At 40.2% G+C, this 18,111-nt stretch overlaps 1 protein-coding gene across 4 annotated transcripts in view; it reads left to right on the forward strand.

The window, feature by feature from the left end:
- The window catches only part of FSIP1 (fibrous sheath interacting protein 1), a 185,998-nt gene that overhangs the window by 15,253 nt on the left and 152,634 nt on the right, over window positions 1–18,111 (forward strand). For 3 of the 4 annotated variants that reach the window (XM_043550036.1, XM_027831481.3, XM_043550038.1), the window contains 5 exons: window positions 920–1,092; window positions 4,463–4,553; window positions 9,441–9,539; window positions 14,245–14,357; window positions 15,172–15,282. In XM_043550036.1, coding sequence (XP_043405971.1) covers window positions 920–1,092; window positions 4,463–4,553; window positions 9,441–9,539; window positions 14,245–14,357; window positions 15,172–15,282 — 587 coding nt within the window. The remainder of the gene's footprint in view (window positions 1–919; window positions 1,093–4,462; window positions 4,554–9,440; window positions 9,540–14,244; window positions 14,358–15,171; window positions 15,283–18,111) is intronic. The other variant, XM_043550037.1, reaches the window with a different exon arrangement.

Here is an 18,111-nt window from a genome sequence, read left to right on the forward strand (position 1 = left end):
GTGAATAGTAAGCCTTGGTTCAGGGTTCTGTTCTGGCTCTATTGCATGTTTTCCATGTAACTTTGGCAGGTCATGTCTGCTCTTTCTTCCTCTCTTAGCTCTTCAAATAAGTGGACTTGTGCACATTCCTATAAACAAAGGGCAATTTTAGTGGGAAATGCCTGCAGGAGAACTATCTTACTAGATCCTGAAATTTCTTTTCAATTTAGAAAAGAAGACCAGACCTGTTCAGAGGCTGATCACAAATATATATTTCTCTGTTGGCATCATTGACAGAGAATCCTGTTTAATTTTGAAATAATGGTAATTTCTTAAGCATATTATTGTTTCTGCCCTTAACTGCTTATTTCCAGATCAAATGTCAAAATGAACCTGAGTTTCCCATCTTTTGGTATCGAAACTTTTTGTTGAGCAGGTAGAGGAACATATTAAAACTTTAGATGCTTTGCAGCATTTTAAAAATGGAGCCGTTTAAAATCTTCTTGATCTCAAAATGACTTAATTTAATCAAAAAATTCAGGACACATTTTAGTTGTCAAGAGATTTACCTCAAAAAATCTGAAAGCATGACAATTATTTTGAGTTTCAGCCTTATTATGGGGTTGTGGTTACAACCTTTGCTATGGATAAACCACTACCTCCCCAGAATAAATATTACACACTGCCAAACTAGAACTCTGGTCCTATGTGTCCAGAAACACAAACATCGACCACTACCTTTCTACCACAAAGGAAAAGTTCTGTTATCTTCTAGAAGGACCTGTATATTTCTTTCCTGGTGTAACCAACTAACAAAAAGCAACATGTGATAGTGAATGGTCCTATTCCTACTGAAGCTGCTGCCAAATGATTCCTATTGATTGGTGATTATTTTATTAAATGCTTGAAGCTCACATCCTATTTTATATCTAATCTACAGCAAATTCTACCAATCTAGAAAATACTGAAGAGAAAGATATAGATCCTCGGATTCAAGAAGCGATAAAGAAGATGAATAAATTGGACAAGATACTGGCAAAGAAACAATCTAGAGAAAGAGAAATTAAAAAACAAGGCAGAGAAGTGAGGGCTAAACTTTGGGAAGAACTTCAGGTTAGCAAAGTGTGATTTTTTTTTTTTTAATATTTACCAATAAAACAGTATCTCAGAATGCTATCTTATGGAAGGGAGCAGTCTAGTTCAGCAGTTCTCAAACTGTGGGTCACGCCCCATTTCAAATGGGATTGCCAGGGCTGGCTTAGACTAGCTGGGGCCCAGGGCCGAAGCCAAAGTCTGATGGCTTCAGCCCTGGGCGATGGTTGCAACTTTCAGAGTGGTAGCCGTGTTAGTCTATCAGCAAAAACAACGAGGAGTCCTTGTGGCATCTTAGAGACTAACAAAAATTAAGCGTTTGCGGGCTAGAACCCACTTCATTAGATGCATGGAGTGGAAAATACAGGAGCAGGTATAAATACATGAAAAGATGTGAGTTGCCTTACCAAGTTTGAGGTCAGTCTAACGAGACTATTCAATTGACAGCAGGATACCAAGGGAGGAAAAATAATTTTTGAAGTGGTAATGAGCTTGGCCCATTTCAGACAGTTGACAAGAAGGTGTGAGTAACAGTAGGGGGAAATTAGTATTGGGGAAATTAGGTTTCGGTTTTGTAATGACCCAACCACTTCCAATCAAATGGTGTCCAGTTTGCAAATTAATTCCAGTTCTGCAGTTTCATGTTGGAGTCTGTTTTTGAAGGTTTTTTTTTTTTTTTTTTTTTTGAAGAATTGCCACTTTTTGGTCTGTTATTGAGTGACTAGGGAGACTGAAGTGTTCTCCTACTGGTTTTTGAATGTTATGATTCCTGATGTCAGATTTGTGTCCATTTATTCTTTTGTGTAGAGACTGTCCGGTTTGGCCAATGTACATGGCAGAGGGGCATTGCTGGCACATATCACATTGGTAGTGGCATATATCACATTGGTAGATGTGCAGGTGAAGGAGCCCCTGGTGGTGTGGCTGATGTGGTTAGATCCTATGATGGTGTCCCATGAATGGATATATGGACAGAGTTCGCACTGGGGTTTGTTGCAGGGTTGGTGTTTTTGTTGTGTGGTGTGTACTTGCTGGAGAGTATTTGCTTCAGGTTGGGGGCTGTCTGTAAGCGAGAACTGGCCTGCCCCCAAGGTCTATGAGACTGATGGATCATCCTTCAGGATAGGTTGTAGATCCTTGATGATGCGCTGGAGAGATTTTAGTTGGGGGCTGTAGGTGATGGCTAGTGGCGTCCTGTTACTTTCTTTGTTGGCCCTGTCCTGTAGTAGGTGACTTCTGGGTACCCTTCTGGCTCTGTCAGTCTGTTTCTTCACTTCCCCAGGTGGGTATTGTAGTTTTAAGAATGCTTGATAGAGAGCCTGTAGGTGTTTGCCTCTGTCTGAGGGGTTGGAGCAAATGCGGTTGTATCTTAGAGCTTGGCTGTAGACAATGGATTGTGTGATGTGGTCTGGATGAAAGCTGGAGGCATGTAGGTAAGTGTAGAGGTCAGTTGGTTTCCGGTATAAGATGGTGTTTATGTGACCATCACTTATTAGCACTGCAATGTCTAGGAAGTGGACCTCTTGTGTGGACTGGTCCACGCTGAGGTTGATTGTGGGGTGGAAATTGTTGAAATCTTGATGGAATTCCTCAAGGGCCTCCTTCCCATGGATCCAGAGGATGAAGATGTCATCAGTGTAGCAGAAGTAGAGTAGGGGGGTAAGGGGACGAGAGCTGAGGAAGCGTTGTGCTAAGTCAGCCATAAAAATGTTGGCATACTGTGGGGCCATGTGGGTACCCGTAACAGTCCCGCTGACTTGAAGGTATAAATTGTCTCCAAATTTGAAATAGTTGTGAGTGAGGACAAAGTCACAAAGCTCAGCCTCCAGGTTTGCCGTGATGGTATCGGGGATGCTATTCCTGATGGCTTGTAATCCATCTTTGTGTGGAATGCTTGTGTAGAGAGCTTCTACATCCATAGTGGCTAGGATGGTGTTTTCTGGAAGATCACCAAAGGATTGTAGTTTCCTCAGGAAGTCAGTCGTGTCTCTAAGATAGCGGAGAGTGCTGGTAGTGTAGGGCCTGTGGAGAGAGTCTACATAGCCAGATAATCCTGCTGTCAGGGTGCCAGTGCCTGAGATGATGGGGCATCCAGGATTCCCAGGTTTATGGATTTTGGGTAGCAGATAGAATACCCGTGGTCAGGGCGCTAGGGGTGTATCTGTGTAGATTTGTTCCTGTTTAGGGAGTTTCTTGAGCAGATGGTATAGTTTCCTTTGGTACCCCTCAGTGGGATCAGAATTTATTTTCGGAAACACGAAAACATGATCTTGAAAGGAAATATATGAAATTAACATTCTTTTTAGTTTCATCATGGGAGTGGTGAAACTGACAAGAATGTTAAGTTTTCTCAGCTGGTGCCTGGGCTCTTCAGCACAGATCAGGTGTGTCTAGCAGAGTGTCCTCCCAACCCCCAGATAACTGATTCTCAGTGTTTTTGCGCAGCTGGTCCCTATCTCACCATTCTTCGTGTTCCAATCTTTCTTGATGTGGAGCATGCTCACTTGCTCTGTGGTGATGGCACCATGTGCAGTTCAATCACATGTAGGAGCTGTGAGGGAATAAGTGCACACAGAATCTTTGGAGATTTTAGCTGCTTAACCCTAAGAAGTCTTTGCTGAGCATGTGTGGACTGAAATTTTTCAAAGACTTTTAACTTGGCCCAACAATAAAAGGTACATTCCTGACAAAAGGCCACCCCTTTCAAGTCTCTGCTCCAATGTGTGGGAATACTAGAGCTTCTCACCAAAAATGTCACCAGAATTTTGTTAACATTACTGAACATATTTTTCCTGAACCTCAGTCTCAGAAATGGCTGAACTGTTTTTGCTGAAACTTTCAGAAAAATCAGCTTGAAGTCTGGGAAATTTCAGACCAAACACTTATATTTAGGAAAGGATACGAGTAGGTGAAAATAGGGTCTTTTATTGGGAAGTGTCTTGCAATGTTAATAATAGGCAGTGCTACCTGCCCCGCATATAATATGTATAAAATTTGGTTTGAAATGGTAAAGCAGTATATGCAATGTAAATCATACTGCAAGTCTACCAGAATTCAAATTTATGTGTCTATAAAACTATATAGTTCCTATAATCCATGGATAGATGATGTACAATAATTATAAGCATATACAGAGCTTAAAAATCTACGCTACTTTCATAAATGCTCAGAGAGTCTAAGACATTCAGATCACCCAAAAACTAAGAAAAAAAAGTAAGAAATAATGTTCACCCAAAAGCTTGATTGACAAAAAAGGCTTCTGGTGTGTGATCTGAAGTTTGCTAGACTTGGGCCTCTGATAGAGCATCAGGAAAAGTATTTTACTGTAATTCCAGTCTGATCATGTATTTGCTGCTATCTTATATTTTCATACTTTCCCTCTTTTAAATAGTCTGTAACCTCACTAAGTGCTTCAGGAACTCAAGAGGAGATAGAAAATACAAACAAATTTTTAGCTTTGACCTCCTCATTGCAGATAGTTGGTAAGTAAGTAAAACAGGTAAATTATAAATATCTCATAAGATTATCTTATATGTTGATTATAGCTGTATTTCTGTAAGTTCTAAGATATCACTACTACTAAAGTAGATTAAAATGTTTTCCATTACAAGTGCAGTTTTAAAGTTTTATCAATAAAATAGTCCTTACACGTAAAAACTTGTAAAGACAATTTTTCTAAACCTCAAGCTGAGTAAAAAGTATTTTTGCTGCTGCACATGCCTTCACAAGGTAGTATTGCTTTGCAGATTTTTGTTTGCAATAATTCTGCAGTATTTCAAATGACTGGGTAGCCTTGAAGGTTTAACTAAGTAGACGCAAGGTAGGAGAAATGTAAATAACTTATGTCTGTGATAGAAAAAAAAATTCTAAGCTGCTTTATAGACTGAGTTGGCAAACCCCATTTTATTGTAACCAGTACAGAACCCTGTCTTCAGAATCTAACTATTGGCAATTTTATCTTCATTTTTTATCCCTCACATTTACATTTTGACTTTTGATCCCTAACCATTCAGCCTTGTCTGGAAATTCATCAGCAAAGCTAAACATTTTTAAAAGGCCGTATCCAGCAGAGCAGATATATGGTCTCCTGCAGTGTGAGGCTGTGGCCATAACTATCCTATTGAAAAGGAAGGTTGGCCCAGCAAATGCTTTGAATACTGCTGCTTCTGCTTCTCAGAAGGAATGACTTTAAAGTATTGTAGAAAGAAATCTGGAAAATAAGTGTGCTGCTTTACTGAAACCAAGGATATTTAACCTACAGCCTATAACACTCTTTACCTGGCCTACTCCTCAACATTTCAAACGGAACTGGAATTCCAGTGCGCTGAGATGCTATAGTACAGCACGCTAAGTAAACCTCTGGTTACAACAATAATCAGATTCAGAGTTTCAAAAATATACCTTAATATATTTTAACATTCTGGTTATTAAATCCAGGGTCAGACAGCTTTTTGAAGTCACACACAGCATTCTGTGGGGTAGTTGGCTATGCAGCATTGTTACAAAGAATAATTTAACAATAACTCTTTTGCATTTAAAATGCAGCAAATACACCAGCTTTGCTCTTACCATCTTTGATTTTGACTGTGCTTTGCACTGAATTACCTTGGCAATGCTTATACTGCTCTCAAATTTATTAATTGTTTTGTCCAGCTCTTAAACACAGACTTTTTCTTTTTCGTTGGGGAAAGATTTCTTGGAGTGCAAATTTTTGACCTCTGTAATCTAAAAAATATTTCAACCTCTTAAATAAAAGAATTACCAAAAGTTGTCTTTTGGTAGCCTGTTACACTGTAGAATTTTGATTCTCACCACCTTGTGCTCTCCAAACTTAAAAATATTACATTACTGGCTGTTACAAAATTTAATGAGAGAATCTTTACTTGGAATCATCTTGGATTATAATTGTTTTTTTTCCTATCAGAATGTTTTTTTGTATAATTCCCTGACCATTAACGTTAGACCTGTTGTGACTTTGTGTAGTTTTATAACTGAATTATACCGTTCTGTGCTGGACTTTTTGAAAATGGTAAAGAAGTATATACAGGAAAAGAGTAGCAGCCGTGTTAGTCTGTATCCGTAAAAAGAAAAGGAGTACTTGTGGCACCTTAGAGACTAACAAATTTATTAGAGCATAAGCTTTCATGAGCTACAGCTCACTTCATCGGATGCATGAAGTGAGCTGTAGCTCACGAAAGCTTATGCTCAAATAATTTTGTTAGTCTCTAAGGTGCCACAAGTACTCCTTTTCTTTATACTGGAAAAGAGGATTTTTACATCAGTAACTGCATAACATTTATTTAGTTTACTGTTCAGGGGGCAAAAAACACAAGATTTACATATCAGCTTTACAGCAATTGAAAACTGTCCAGTAGGTGTCAGCATCTAATAAAAAGAATATGCTTTACTAGGTCTCTTAACCTTTAAAATATGGAGAGAAAATTTGTTTATGAGGTGGTTATTAACAAACTCCACACTGCACTTCCTTTTTCTTTTCAAAGGTAACTACTGATGTATGGGTCATGTGGATTTTGGTGCATGGCACCAGGACAGCTGTGTGCATAGTTTAGATCAGGGGTTGGCAACCTTTCAGAAGTGGTGTGCTGAGTCTTCATTTATTCACTTAAATTTAAGGTTTCACGTGCCAGTAATATATTTTAACTTTTTTTAGAAGGTCTCTCTATAAATCTATATATTATATCACTAAACTATTGTCGTATGTAACGTAAACAAGGTTTTCAAAATGTTTAAGATGCTTCATTTAAAATTAAATTAAAATGCTGATCTTACGCCGCCGGCCCGCTCAGCCCGCTGCTAGCCTGGGGGGTTCCGTTCACCTAGGCTGGTAGCAGGCTGAGCAGGGCTTGGGGCTGGGACCCCTGGCAAGGGGCTGGCAGCCAGAACCCCAGACCGGCAGCAGGCTGAGTGGGGACAGCGGCCGGGACCCCAGACCGGTAGCGAGCTGAGTGGCTCAGCCTGCTGCTGGTCTGGGGTTCAGTCCGCCTGCTCCTGCCAGCCAGGGTTCCGGCTGCTGGCCTGGAATCCTAGCCCTGCCCACATAGAGTAGGTACCTACCTTCTCCCTGGTTCTAGCCCATTCTCTTCCTCTCTCTGTGCACTGAGCTGAGGGTGGGAGTGCACTGAGCACAGGGCTGGGGGTGAAGGAGCAGGCTGGGGGTTGGGGTGCAGGGTCTGGCCAGGAGCTAGAATGAGGGAGGGGGCTCAGGGTTGGGGCAAGAGGTTTGGGTGTGGAGTGCTTACCTGGGCAGCTCCCATTTGGTGCGAGGCGTGCAGGTGGGAATGTGGGAGGGTGCAGGAGCCCCTGTTTGGTGCTCAGGGTGGGAGTGGGAATGTGGGGGGTACAAGAGTCAGGACATGGGGTGTGAGGGGTCTGGGTATGTGTGGCGGGGGTGCAGGAGTCAGGGCATGGGGTCGTGGGGGGTGCAGGGGTCAGGGCAGGAGGCTGGGATGTGTGGGGGGTGCAGGGGTCAGGGCAGAGGGCTGGCTGTGTGTGACGGGGGTGCAGGGCTCAGGGCAGAGGGCTGGGTGTGTGTGAGGGGGGTGCAGGGCTCAGGGCAGAGGGCTTGGGTGTGGGGGGGGATGTAAGGGTCAGGGCAGAGGGCTGGGGGTGTGGGCTGGGGTCGTGGGGGTGCTCCCAGCCCCCTGCTCAGAGTGGCAAACGGCAGGGGGCTGGAGGGGATTTGCCCTGATTCCACCCCCCTTCCCCAAGGCCCTGTCCCCACCTCTTCTCCGCCTCCTCCCTGGAGCAGCGAGCGCACTGTGGCTACGCTTCTCCCCCTCCCGCGCAAGGGCCATCAGCTGATCGGCATCAGGGAGGGAGAGGAGGAGGGGCAGGAACGCAGCACGCTGGGGGAAGAGGTGGGGGAGCGGGGAGCTTGCTTGCCCTGCAGCAGCAGCTGGCAGGACCAAGCTTCTTCCTCCTGCCTGGGGGGGGGCTCAGAGAAGAGCGGGCTGTGGCGGGCAGGATTTTTAATGGCAGGCTGCTGTCTGCTGGGGTCCTGGCCTGGGTTTGGCAGCGGGCTGAGAGGGGCTGGTGGCTGGGACCCGGCAGGCAGCAGCGTGCCGTTAAAAATCGGCTCGTGTGCCGTCTTTGGCACTCCTGCCATAGGTTGCTGACCCCTGGTTTAGATTTTTCCAGGGTCCTCCTTGCCTCAAGGTTTATGTAGCATGTTAACACTTTTCATTCATCAAATCATTTTGTATGATTGGCAGCTGAGGAACTTTCCCTGGTTGAAAATAAAGAACTGAACGTAATTAACTTTGTCTTTTAGCACTTGAATATTTAGCTTTTATTTTATTTGACGACAACAAATGATGCAAGGGAGGTTGTTTTGAAAATAGTCTGTTTTGAAAAGAGTCATTAGAGTATCAAATGCCAGTTACATTTACAAAATCACTTCTATCCAGCCACTTGTGTCTCAACATCTCTAGCAGCAGAAACACATCTGCCCTAATTGTGGCAGAAATTAGACTCTGCAGCTATAAAACACGCATTCAGTTGTTACTAAATGACAATCATCATCATGCTTTCAGTTGAGAAGGATAGTATTAATTATTACAGGCTGTTTGTTTTTTAGTTGATATTAGTTATATCTCTCATGTATGTGGATCCTTACAGTATGTGCTTTTTAAGTGTGCACAGATTGCAGAGCAGCCAGTGTGGGGCTTCTCCTTAACCTGCACTCCCTGGCTAATTCTTTTCAGGAGCATGACTAACACTTGGAGTACTTGAAGCAGCTCTTGAGCACTGGGATGTTTGGCACCCATTTCTCCCAGATCACACTCCTGACAGAGGCCAGTTGGATTTCTGACAACTTGGGCACATCTAGACACCCGCTGTAAAAATCCCCTGAGCACTTAACTTTCAATTGAACCTCTAGATGATTCCCCAAATGGCTATTCATGTCTATTGAAGCTTTTGAATATTTTGGCCTTCGGCTGTATCACTTACATACAGTTACCAGTCCTATAGAAGCCTGTAAATGCAACAGAAGAAAAAAAATATGTAATACCATTTACTCAAAACCTCTATCAGACTTCATAGATACATCAGAAGTGGTATAATACATTTTGATATTTTCTTCCAATCTTACTTGCCCTTGTTCATAATGATTCTTTTACTCGCATATTGACTCCCTTACTCTTACCTCTCTTCTTTTGCTCCATCTGTTCTATCTCTTGTAAAATGTTTTATTGTATTGTGGTAACTACTTGAAGAAAATCAATAATAAACTTCTATGACTCTTGCATATCGTACTTGGAGAAATGTACATTAATCATACCGTTAAGTCACAAAAATCTGCTTTAAATAAGTATTCAACAATTATTCAATACATTTCTAATTAACAGATCCTTCCCATTCTGAAGAAGATGAAATATTTATTTCAGTATTTCACACACAAATTAATTCAGAAGATTACGACTGCAATGAAAAACAAGCTGTACAGGGTAAGCCCTTATTACAGTCCTATAATTATGTAATGAGCTTTTGTATTCTGGATTTGAATGAGTAAAATGTTCCAGAAAATCAAGGCTGAAAGGGAAGCATTGTGTGCCATACAGAGGTTGGAAAACATCACATTCCCATAGTGTATGTAATATAAATAGGTAATACAAGTTTGCACCCCTGATTGAAAAATTTAGGAGTTTATCAACAATGTGGTTCTCTTTGGAAATTGTATAAAATTTATCTCTGCTATTAATGTAATACTGATAATCATAGGGTCATAGAAATATGTAGCTGAAAGGGTCTTCTAGAAGTATCAAGTCCAGGTCCTGCACTGAGGCACCACCAGTTAAAACCTAGACCATTTGTGACAGGTGTTTGTCTAACCGGTTCTTAAAACTCGATGATGGTGATTCCACAGCCTCCATGGAAGCCTATTCCAGAGTTTTAATATCTAACATAAATCTTCCTTGCTGTAGATTAAGACCTTCACTACTTGTCCTAATTCCAGTGGACATAGAGAACAATTGATCACCATCCTCTTTATAAGAGCCCTGAACATGTCTGAAGATTTTTAGCAGTTCCCCTTATAGTCTTCTTTTCTCATGACTAAATATGCCCCCCCCGCCCTTTTTTTTGGAACATTTCTTCCTAGGTCAGGCTTTCTAAACCTTTCCTGATTTTTGTTCTTCTCGTCTGGCCTCTCTCTAGTTTGTCCACATCTTTCCTGAAGTGTGGTGCCCAAAATACTCCAGCTCTGGCCTCACCAGTGCTGAGTAGAGCAGGGCGATTACCTCCTATGTCTATCGTATGACACTTCTGTTAAAACACCCCAGAATATTAACCTTCTTTGCAATTGCATCATGGTGTTGATTGATATTCAATTTGTGATGCACTGTAACCTCCAGATCCTTTTCAGCAGTACTACCACCTCATCAGCTATTCCCCATTTTGTAACTGTGCATTTGATTTTTCCTTCCTAAGGGAAGTACTTTGCACTTGTCTTTATTGAATATCATCTTGTTGAATTCAAACCAATTCTCCAGTTTTTCAAGGTTGTTTTGAATTCTAATCCTGTCCTCCAAAGGAATTGAAACCCCTCTCAGCTTGGTGTCATCAGCAAATTTTATAAGCATACTTTCCACTCCCATGTGGAATCCATCTATATACTGTCTGCCACCTAGTTTGACCAAACCATTGATAAGTACACTTTTGAGTATGGTCTTTCAACTAGTTGTTCTCCGGCCTTATAGTAATTTCATCTAGACCATATTTCTCTAGTTTGCTTATGAGAATGTCACGTGGGACTGTGTCTAAAGCCTTACTGAAATCAAGATATATCACCTCAACTGCTTCCCCCCCATATTCACTGGGCCAGTAACTCTGTCAAAGAAGGAAATTAGGTTGGTTTGGCATGATTTGTTCTTGACCAATCCGTGGTGGCTATTCCTTATAATCCTGTTATCCTCTGGATGCTTACAAATTGATTGTTTAATAATTTGTTCCAGTATCTTTCCAGTTATCAAAGTTAGGCTGACTGGTCTGTAATTCCCCAGGTCCTCTTTGTTTCTCTTTTGAAAGATAGGTATTATGTTTGTCCCTCTCCAGTCCTCTGGCACCTCACCTGTCCTCCATGAGTTCTCAAAGATAATTGCTAATGCTTCCGAGAATGCTTCAGCTAGTTCTTTAAGTACCCTAAGGTGAATTTCATCAGGCCCTGATAGCTTGAATACATCTAACTTATCTAAATATTCTTTGACCAGTTCTTTCTCTGTTTCCGCTTGTGTTCCTTTCCCCTAGTTGTTAATATTAATTGTGTTGAGTATCTGGTCACCATTAACCTTTTTAATGGAGACTGAAGCAAAATAGGTGTTAAACACCTAAGCCTTCTTGATATCATCAGTTGTTAGCTCTCCTTCCTTGCTAAGTAGAGGACCTACACTTTCCTGTGTCTTTATCTTGCTCCTAATGTATATAAAGAACCTGTTCTTATTGCACGTTATGTCTCTTGCTAGATGTAAGTCATTTTACCTTAACCTTTTTGATTTTGTCCCTACATGCTTGTGCTGTTCTTTTGTATTCATCCTTACATTTGTCCATGTTTCCACTTTTTGTAGGATTCCTTGTTGATTTTCAGGTAATTAAAGTGCTCCTGACTGAGTCATACACTCACTATGAGGCACCATCTTCCCTTAGGTGTGCAATTATTAGGCCTATGCTGAAGAAACCTTCTCTCAGATCTGACAGTTGATGCAAAGTGCAGTATTACACAGTCTCTAATGTTCCTATTTTGGGTCAAGGTTCTCTGGCCCTATTTAATGTCTTCAGACTTCCTTAATCTCCTTCAGTTTAGTGGGTTTTTTGTTTTTTTTCCTATTAAACTGATTATGGTACAGACTGCACTTGTCTTGATGTTTGAAGATCTCCTGACAAAGATCAGACATCCTTGCTAGTTCTTTTAGATTTGTGTGTTGTTTTGATGCTATTGCTTATGAGATACTATTGTGGCAGGCATCTGTCCAGATAGAATGAGTTGTGTTTCAGGGTCTGTATTCTTCCATCTCTGTGACATTCCACTGGGTGGCATTGGGCAGTTGCTCATTTACTCAAAAGGTTATTTTCAGCATGTATACATGACCACTAGGAGAGTAGCAAATGTTTTAAATTGCTGTTGCCACCAGTATGCCGATGACGCTCAGCTCTGGAAGCATATTATGTGATTCAAAGTAATCTGGTTTCTTGGTAACTGGCTAAGATGGGGGGTTGGATGAGAGAGACTTGGCTGGAGATCATTCACAACAGGAGAGATGAGGAGTGTGTGTGTGTGTGTGTGTGTGGGTGCACTAAGGAGGAGGTGATATTTGCTGTTTCTACTCAGGCTTCTTGTTATTGTGGTTTGGTTTGTAATCTTGAGGTCTGTAGCATTCTTGGCTGCTGCCTGGGTTCCCAGGTAGGAGCCAAAATAGGCCCTGAGCCAGTAAAGCAGAGAAGGCTGTGCTTGACTATAAATACTTGAGTAGTCCCATTAATGGGACTATTTATGTGCTTAATTTTACATTTAATCCAGTTACATGCTCCGCTGAATTGGGGCCATAGTCTCTTTCCTCTGGTCCAGACATCAGGTTACAATCTTTCCTCTTTGATGCATTCCTTGCCACAATTATCCATGTCTCTGTCATTCTGCATTAGATGTTCTATGTGGGTCTACCTTGGAAGGCCATTCAGACTTCAGCTAGCACAGAATGTGGTGTTAAGCAGTGTTTCTTATATGACACTTATTACACCTGTGCTTGTAGACTGCACTGGCTTCAGGATGCAATGCAAAGTGTTCATTTTTATCCATAAAACCCTGCATGCTCTGGTTCCTGGTTAGCTTCAAGGTAGTGTTTCTCCTATGCTCTGTGATAGCAATTAAGAAAGTTTGGGATACTTTTTCCTAATAGGCCCTAGATTTGAACCCTGGAGGGTTGGAGGCAATTTTTCTTCAAGGTTGAGGCCCTCCACTTGGGAATTCATCTCCTTCATTGGTATTTGCACAGCCAGAGTTTGTATGACCTTAAAGAACGTTGCACAGCTTCTGCACTAAGACTTCTGTGCAGAGGAATGGGTAGAACTTCTTATATGATCCAGTGAGCTTTCTTTTAGTTGCCTTTTTTGGTCAGATTGCATATTCTTTAATTTGTGATACTTTTAAATGTAATGTATGTGCTCCTAGAGGCAGTGATAGTTAATCTTTTTATAAATCCAATGATAAGGAAGCACATTCTAGTTTTATAACTAAGTAATCCCCAGACCTGTGTCTAACCCCAGGATGAAAGGGGAAAAAGAGAGAGAACTATTATGTATGGAGGAGAACACATCAATTTGTGAGATTTATAGGACATTAAATATGATTGTTTAGTTTTCTCATTTATAAATCTTTGGAACCTGAATCATTCTAAAGTCATGAAAGAATTGCCACTTTAAAATTATTAGAAATCTCTGAATAGCACATACCATATATTGTCTGTTCATATGTTTTTTGGAGAAACTGTGTTCAGAAAACATTAAATCTGAAAATAGCTTGAGGGTGAATTAAATGTTCAGTGTGCTACTTTCTAAACAATCTGATCTGCTTATTAGAACATATCTTTAAATGTAATGATCACACATAATATATTTAAGGCTGTTACTAAGAAACCATGTTTGTTTCATAACTTGCACAGATTTAAGGTGAGTTTTAAAACAAAAATTGTTACAACAAGGGACTGTAGAACATCAAATACCTCATCTGTTTTTCAGCTGTTTCATTTAAGAAATCTGCTTGAAATATCCCCAAACAGTTGCATGCTTTCCCAAAAAATCACCACTTAATGTATCTAGTACTGGTGATATAGTTCAAACAATAAGAGGTTTAAAAAGAATGGGTTTAAAATCATGGCAATGTGTCTAACATTTTTGAGGTCAGATCTCCATAAAAAAATATTTTGGCCTTCACAAAACTATAATCTTATATAAGAAATAACTTTGCTAAATGGGCACCCTGAAAAACTTCGATTTACCACATTTAGCTGTTGAAATGGTTATGATAATAGTTTCTAATGGTAAATCTAGGTAATACTTCCAATACTATAAATATAATAAATAATAGTGAAAATAGTAGTTATTGATTTCGTCTATTGGAGAGGCAACAATCACATTTTTGCAACTGTTTTTTCTTAACTACAGACCATCTAAATGAAATCAAAACAAGCGGCTCGCTGAAAATAACAGGAAAAACAGACCAAAAAAGTGACACCAGAAGTAAAAATACTCAAGATTTTATTAAAAAGAACATTGAGGTATGTGTTAGGGCCTAAAATCACTAAAAGTTTAGGGAGTTACTGATGTATACTAAATGCATTGCCAAAAAAAATACGTTGGTTTCTTGATCAAGACACATCCCATTATTAACTCTGTAAAAGTTAATCAGGATTAAATGAACAACATTATACTACAAAAATTTGTTGTTCACTGCAAAGTGCGGCTGAGTATTCATCCTTCACTGGTTGCCCAAATTTGCAAATTAGGTCCCCATTTGCTTTTAGATGGTCATATAAGAATGAGAAACTTTATATTTTCCAATCTGTGCCTGGCCACAGCCTATACATTTTGTAGACAAGTACTTCTTTATAACCTTTTTCTAAAAAAAGAAAAAACGATGTTTGGTGTTCTTAAGATAATGGGTGGACACTGAATGATTTGAAATTCTCTATCTACAGAACAGTGATAGCAAAGGCCAGGGCACAGCAACATGTCCTATACCATTCAGCGAGTATTCTCAACCCTGATGGAGAGAAGCAACTTACTGCTATCAGAGGGCAGTTTACTTTCCATGCATTATTTAGTTCTTGACCCATCTGCTAACATTCTCTGCAACAAGGTTGCCAGGTGTGGTAGAGGTTTTTGGACATGTGCACACTTCTGTGCCATGAACAGGAATAAGAATACTAATTTACTTCCTACAGGCCACCAGATTTGTGAGTGGTTTCGATCAGCTTGGTTTTGGTTTTAACTAGTAGCACAGAAATGAAAACCTGTTTTCTATTGTCAGTATTGTGAGCAACCCAGTTTTATAGTTTTATTTTTAGTGCTTTCTATCCATAAATACTTCAGCTGGCAAAGGATTCAGGGAGCCAACTGGTTATGCTAACGGAAGAGAAGAAAAGATTGGTTGAACTGTTGAAAGATATAGAAGACAATGGCAGTGAACTTCAAGGCATTGAGGTATGATGATTTTAATTTGCACTGACTCATGACTGGACTTTCATGGATGTTTATGATATTGCAAAGAAGGGAAACAGTGAGTTTACCTCAAAGTTTGCAGATGATACAAAATTACTCAAGTTAGTTAAGTCCAAAGCAGACTGCGAAGAGTTATGAAAGGATTTCACAAAACTGGGTGACAGGGCAACAAATGGCAGATGAAATTCAGTGTTGATAAGTGTAACGCACATTGGAATACAGAATTCAACCTATACATACAAAGTGATGGGGTCTGTATTAGAAGTTACAACTCAAGAAGGAGATCTTGGGGTCATTGTGGATAGTTCTCTGACAACATCTGCTCAATAATGTGCAGTGCAGTCAAAAAACCTAACCATGTTAGGAACCATTAGGATTGAGATAGATAAGAAGACAGAAAATATCATAATGCCACTATATAAATCTGTGGTATGCTTACCCCTTAAATACTGCATCTAGTTTTGGTTGCCTAATCTCAAAAAAAGATGTATTAGAATTGGAAAAAGTACAGAGAAGGGTGACAAAAATTATGGGTACGGAACGGCTTTCATGCAAGAAGAGGTTAAAAAGACTGGGGCTGTTCAGCTTAGAAAAGAGACAACTAATGGGGGATAGGATAGAGCTCTATAAAATCATGAATGATGTGGAGAAAGTGAATAGGGATGTGTTATTTACCTCTTCACAAAAACCAGGGGTCACCCAATGAAATTAAAAAGCATCAGGTAAGTACTTCTTTACACAACACAATCACCCTGTGGAAATTGTTGACAGGGGATGGTGTGAAGGCCAAAAGTATAACTGAGCTCAAAAAAGAATTAGGTAAGTTCACAGAGGCTAGGTCCATCAATGGCTATTTAGCCAAGATAGCCATGGATGCAACCCCATGCTCTGGGTGTCCCTAAACCTCTGATTGCCAGAAGCTGAGACTGGATCACTCAATAAAGTGCCTTGTTCTGTTCGTTCTTTCTGAAGCATCCGGCACTGGCCAGTGTTGGAAGATGGGACATTGGGCTAAATAGCCCACTGGTCTGACCCAATTATCAAACTATAAATCTCTAGCTTTGTCTTTCTTTTCAGGTTTTACTGCAGATTTAAGGTAGTGGGTTTAAGGGAAAAAGTGTGATTTACACTATTTACTCTTTGTTGAACTTCTGTAATTTTTTGAAATGTAAAATTTCAAAGTTGACATATGATTGGGAAATAAGTGAACAGTGTTTTTCATCTCTTAATAGTATCAGATTCTAGTATTTTAAAAAAATTTAGCTGAGTACTGTAAATTATTGTGCCATCTTTTTTTCTGGTAACACGTTACCATCAATTTCCCTAAAGTTGAATATGACTTATTCATTCAGTATGACATTAGATGCATATCATGTTATGTTCATTGCTCAACAAGCGTTATGGGTAAGGAAGACGACAATGTTATATCCATTTGTGATGGGATCACCATAGAAGTTATAAGCATATACTGTTCTAACACCATCAATTGAATGGGAGTGAGGTTGAGATTAAGCAATATCCAGTGGTATAACTGTATTGAAGTTTATAAGCCAGGAACTTTGTAACAGTATTTTACTGTACCATCGAAACATTATAATGCCATATATTTCTAATAGAGAGTGTAATGTTGTTGTGACATACCAGGCCATAATCCAGACTAGTGGGGGGGATTTGTCACGCCTGTCCTGCAACTTTGTGTGCCCTACAATGCCTTACTGTAGTAGCTTCTATCTGGGCCGCTCACAAACAACCTTCTGGCATGCAAGTCACGGCCTGAGTGTCTATGTGTAAATGCAGCTGGCCATCTACACCCTGGCTCTCACCAGCCTTGGTTATACTGCATGGTGACTTCAACCCACCCCCAGTCTGGGATCTTCTCCCAGAAATATATGTCGTGTACTGGTCAGCCATCTCCTGGACAGTACAAACATATGAAGTCCATTATTCTTTTAAGAGAATAATAAGCCAGCTTATTGTTTTGAATAGACTACCCAGACACTCCAATTTAAACACACTTGGTTAGATAAAATCGTAAAATATTTTAAGTGATTGTGAGTAATGAGGAATAAAAGCCAGAAATGGTAACAAGAAAAATAAAGATAAAACACTTAATAATATCTACTTAACAGACTATCTTAGTTGCAAAGCAGACTTTCTCACCACATGCTCCAGCAGATTACTGACCAACTCTCAGGTCAGGACCCCACCCCCAAAGTCCAACAGCTGTTTCCTTTTGTTTTCTCAGGTGTAGAGAATGAAATGGGCAGGGGGAGATAGAGAGAGAGTGGTGCCTTGGGCTGTTTGTCCCTCCTTTTTATAGTTTTTCCCCCTCTTGAAAAACATTTCCGGCTGAGAACCAGGAGATAAAGAGTTTATCTGAAAGGATATTCCCCACTGGTTTTCTCATCTATTTGAATTTCCTTTGTTTTTCCTTCCTGCTTGATGACTCTGTTTACTGCTTAAATGCAAATTAAGGCAAGCACACATTCCTTCCTTTGTCTGTGACAGACCTGACTTCTGCCTGGGCAGGGCTGTGGGGTTTGGAATGTGTGTTAATAACATCATACAGGGGAAGCTTATAACTTCACATACAATATTGCACACACATTTTATCAGGATAGTACTGACCAGCAAATGATGAGTTTTCAAATGGTACCCTATTAGGCATACTGTGTACAAAGATTATTACAATAATATGTACGGTGTGAACACAGAGGTGTATTCCGTCAGTTGAAAATTATTTTAGAAGGGAAATTTACCTTTCAAACAAAGCATTCTTTGTGATTAAAGACCTTATATTGCAGGCAATCA

Source organism: Chelonia mydas, chromosome 6, assembly GCF_015237465.2.
Source record: "Chelonia mydas isolate rCheMyd1 chromosome 6, rCheMyd1.pri.v2, whole genome shotgun sequence".
NCBI classification, from domain to species: domain Eukaryota; kingdom Metazoa; phylum Chordata; order Testudines; family Cheloniidae; genus Chelonia; species Chelonia mydas.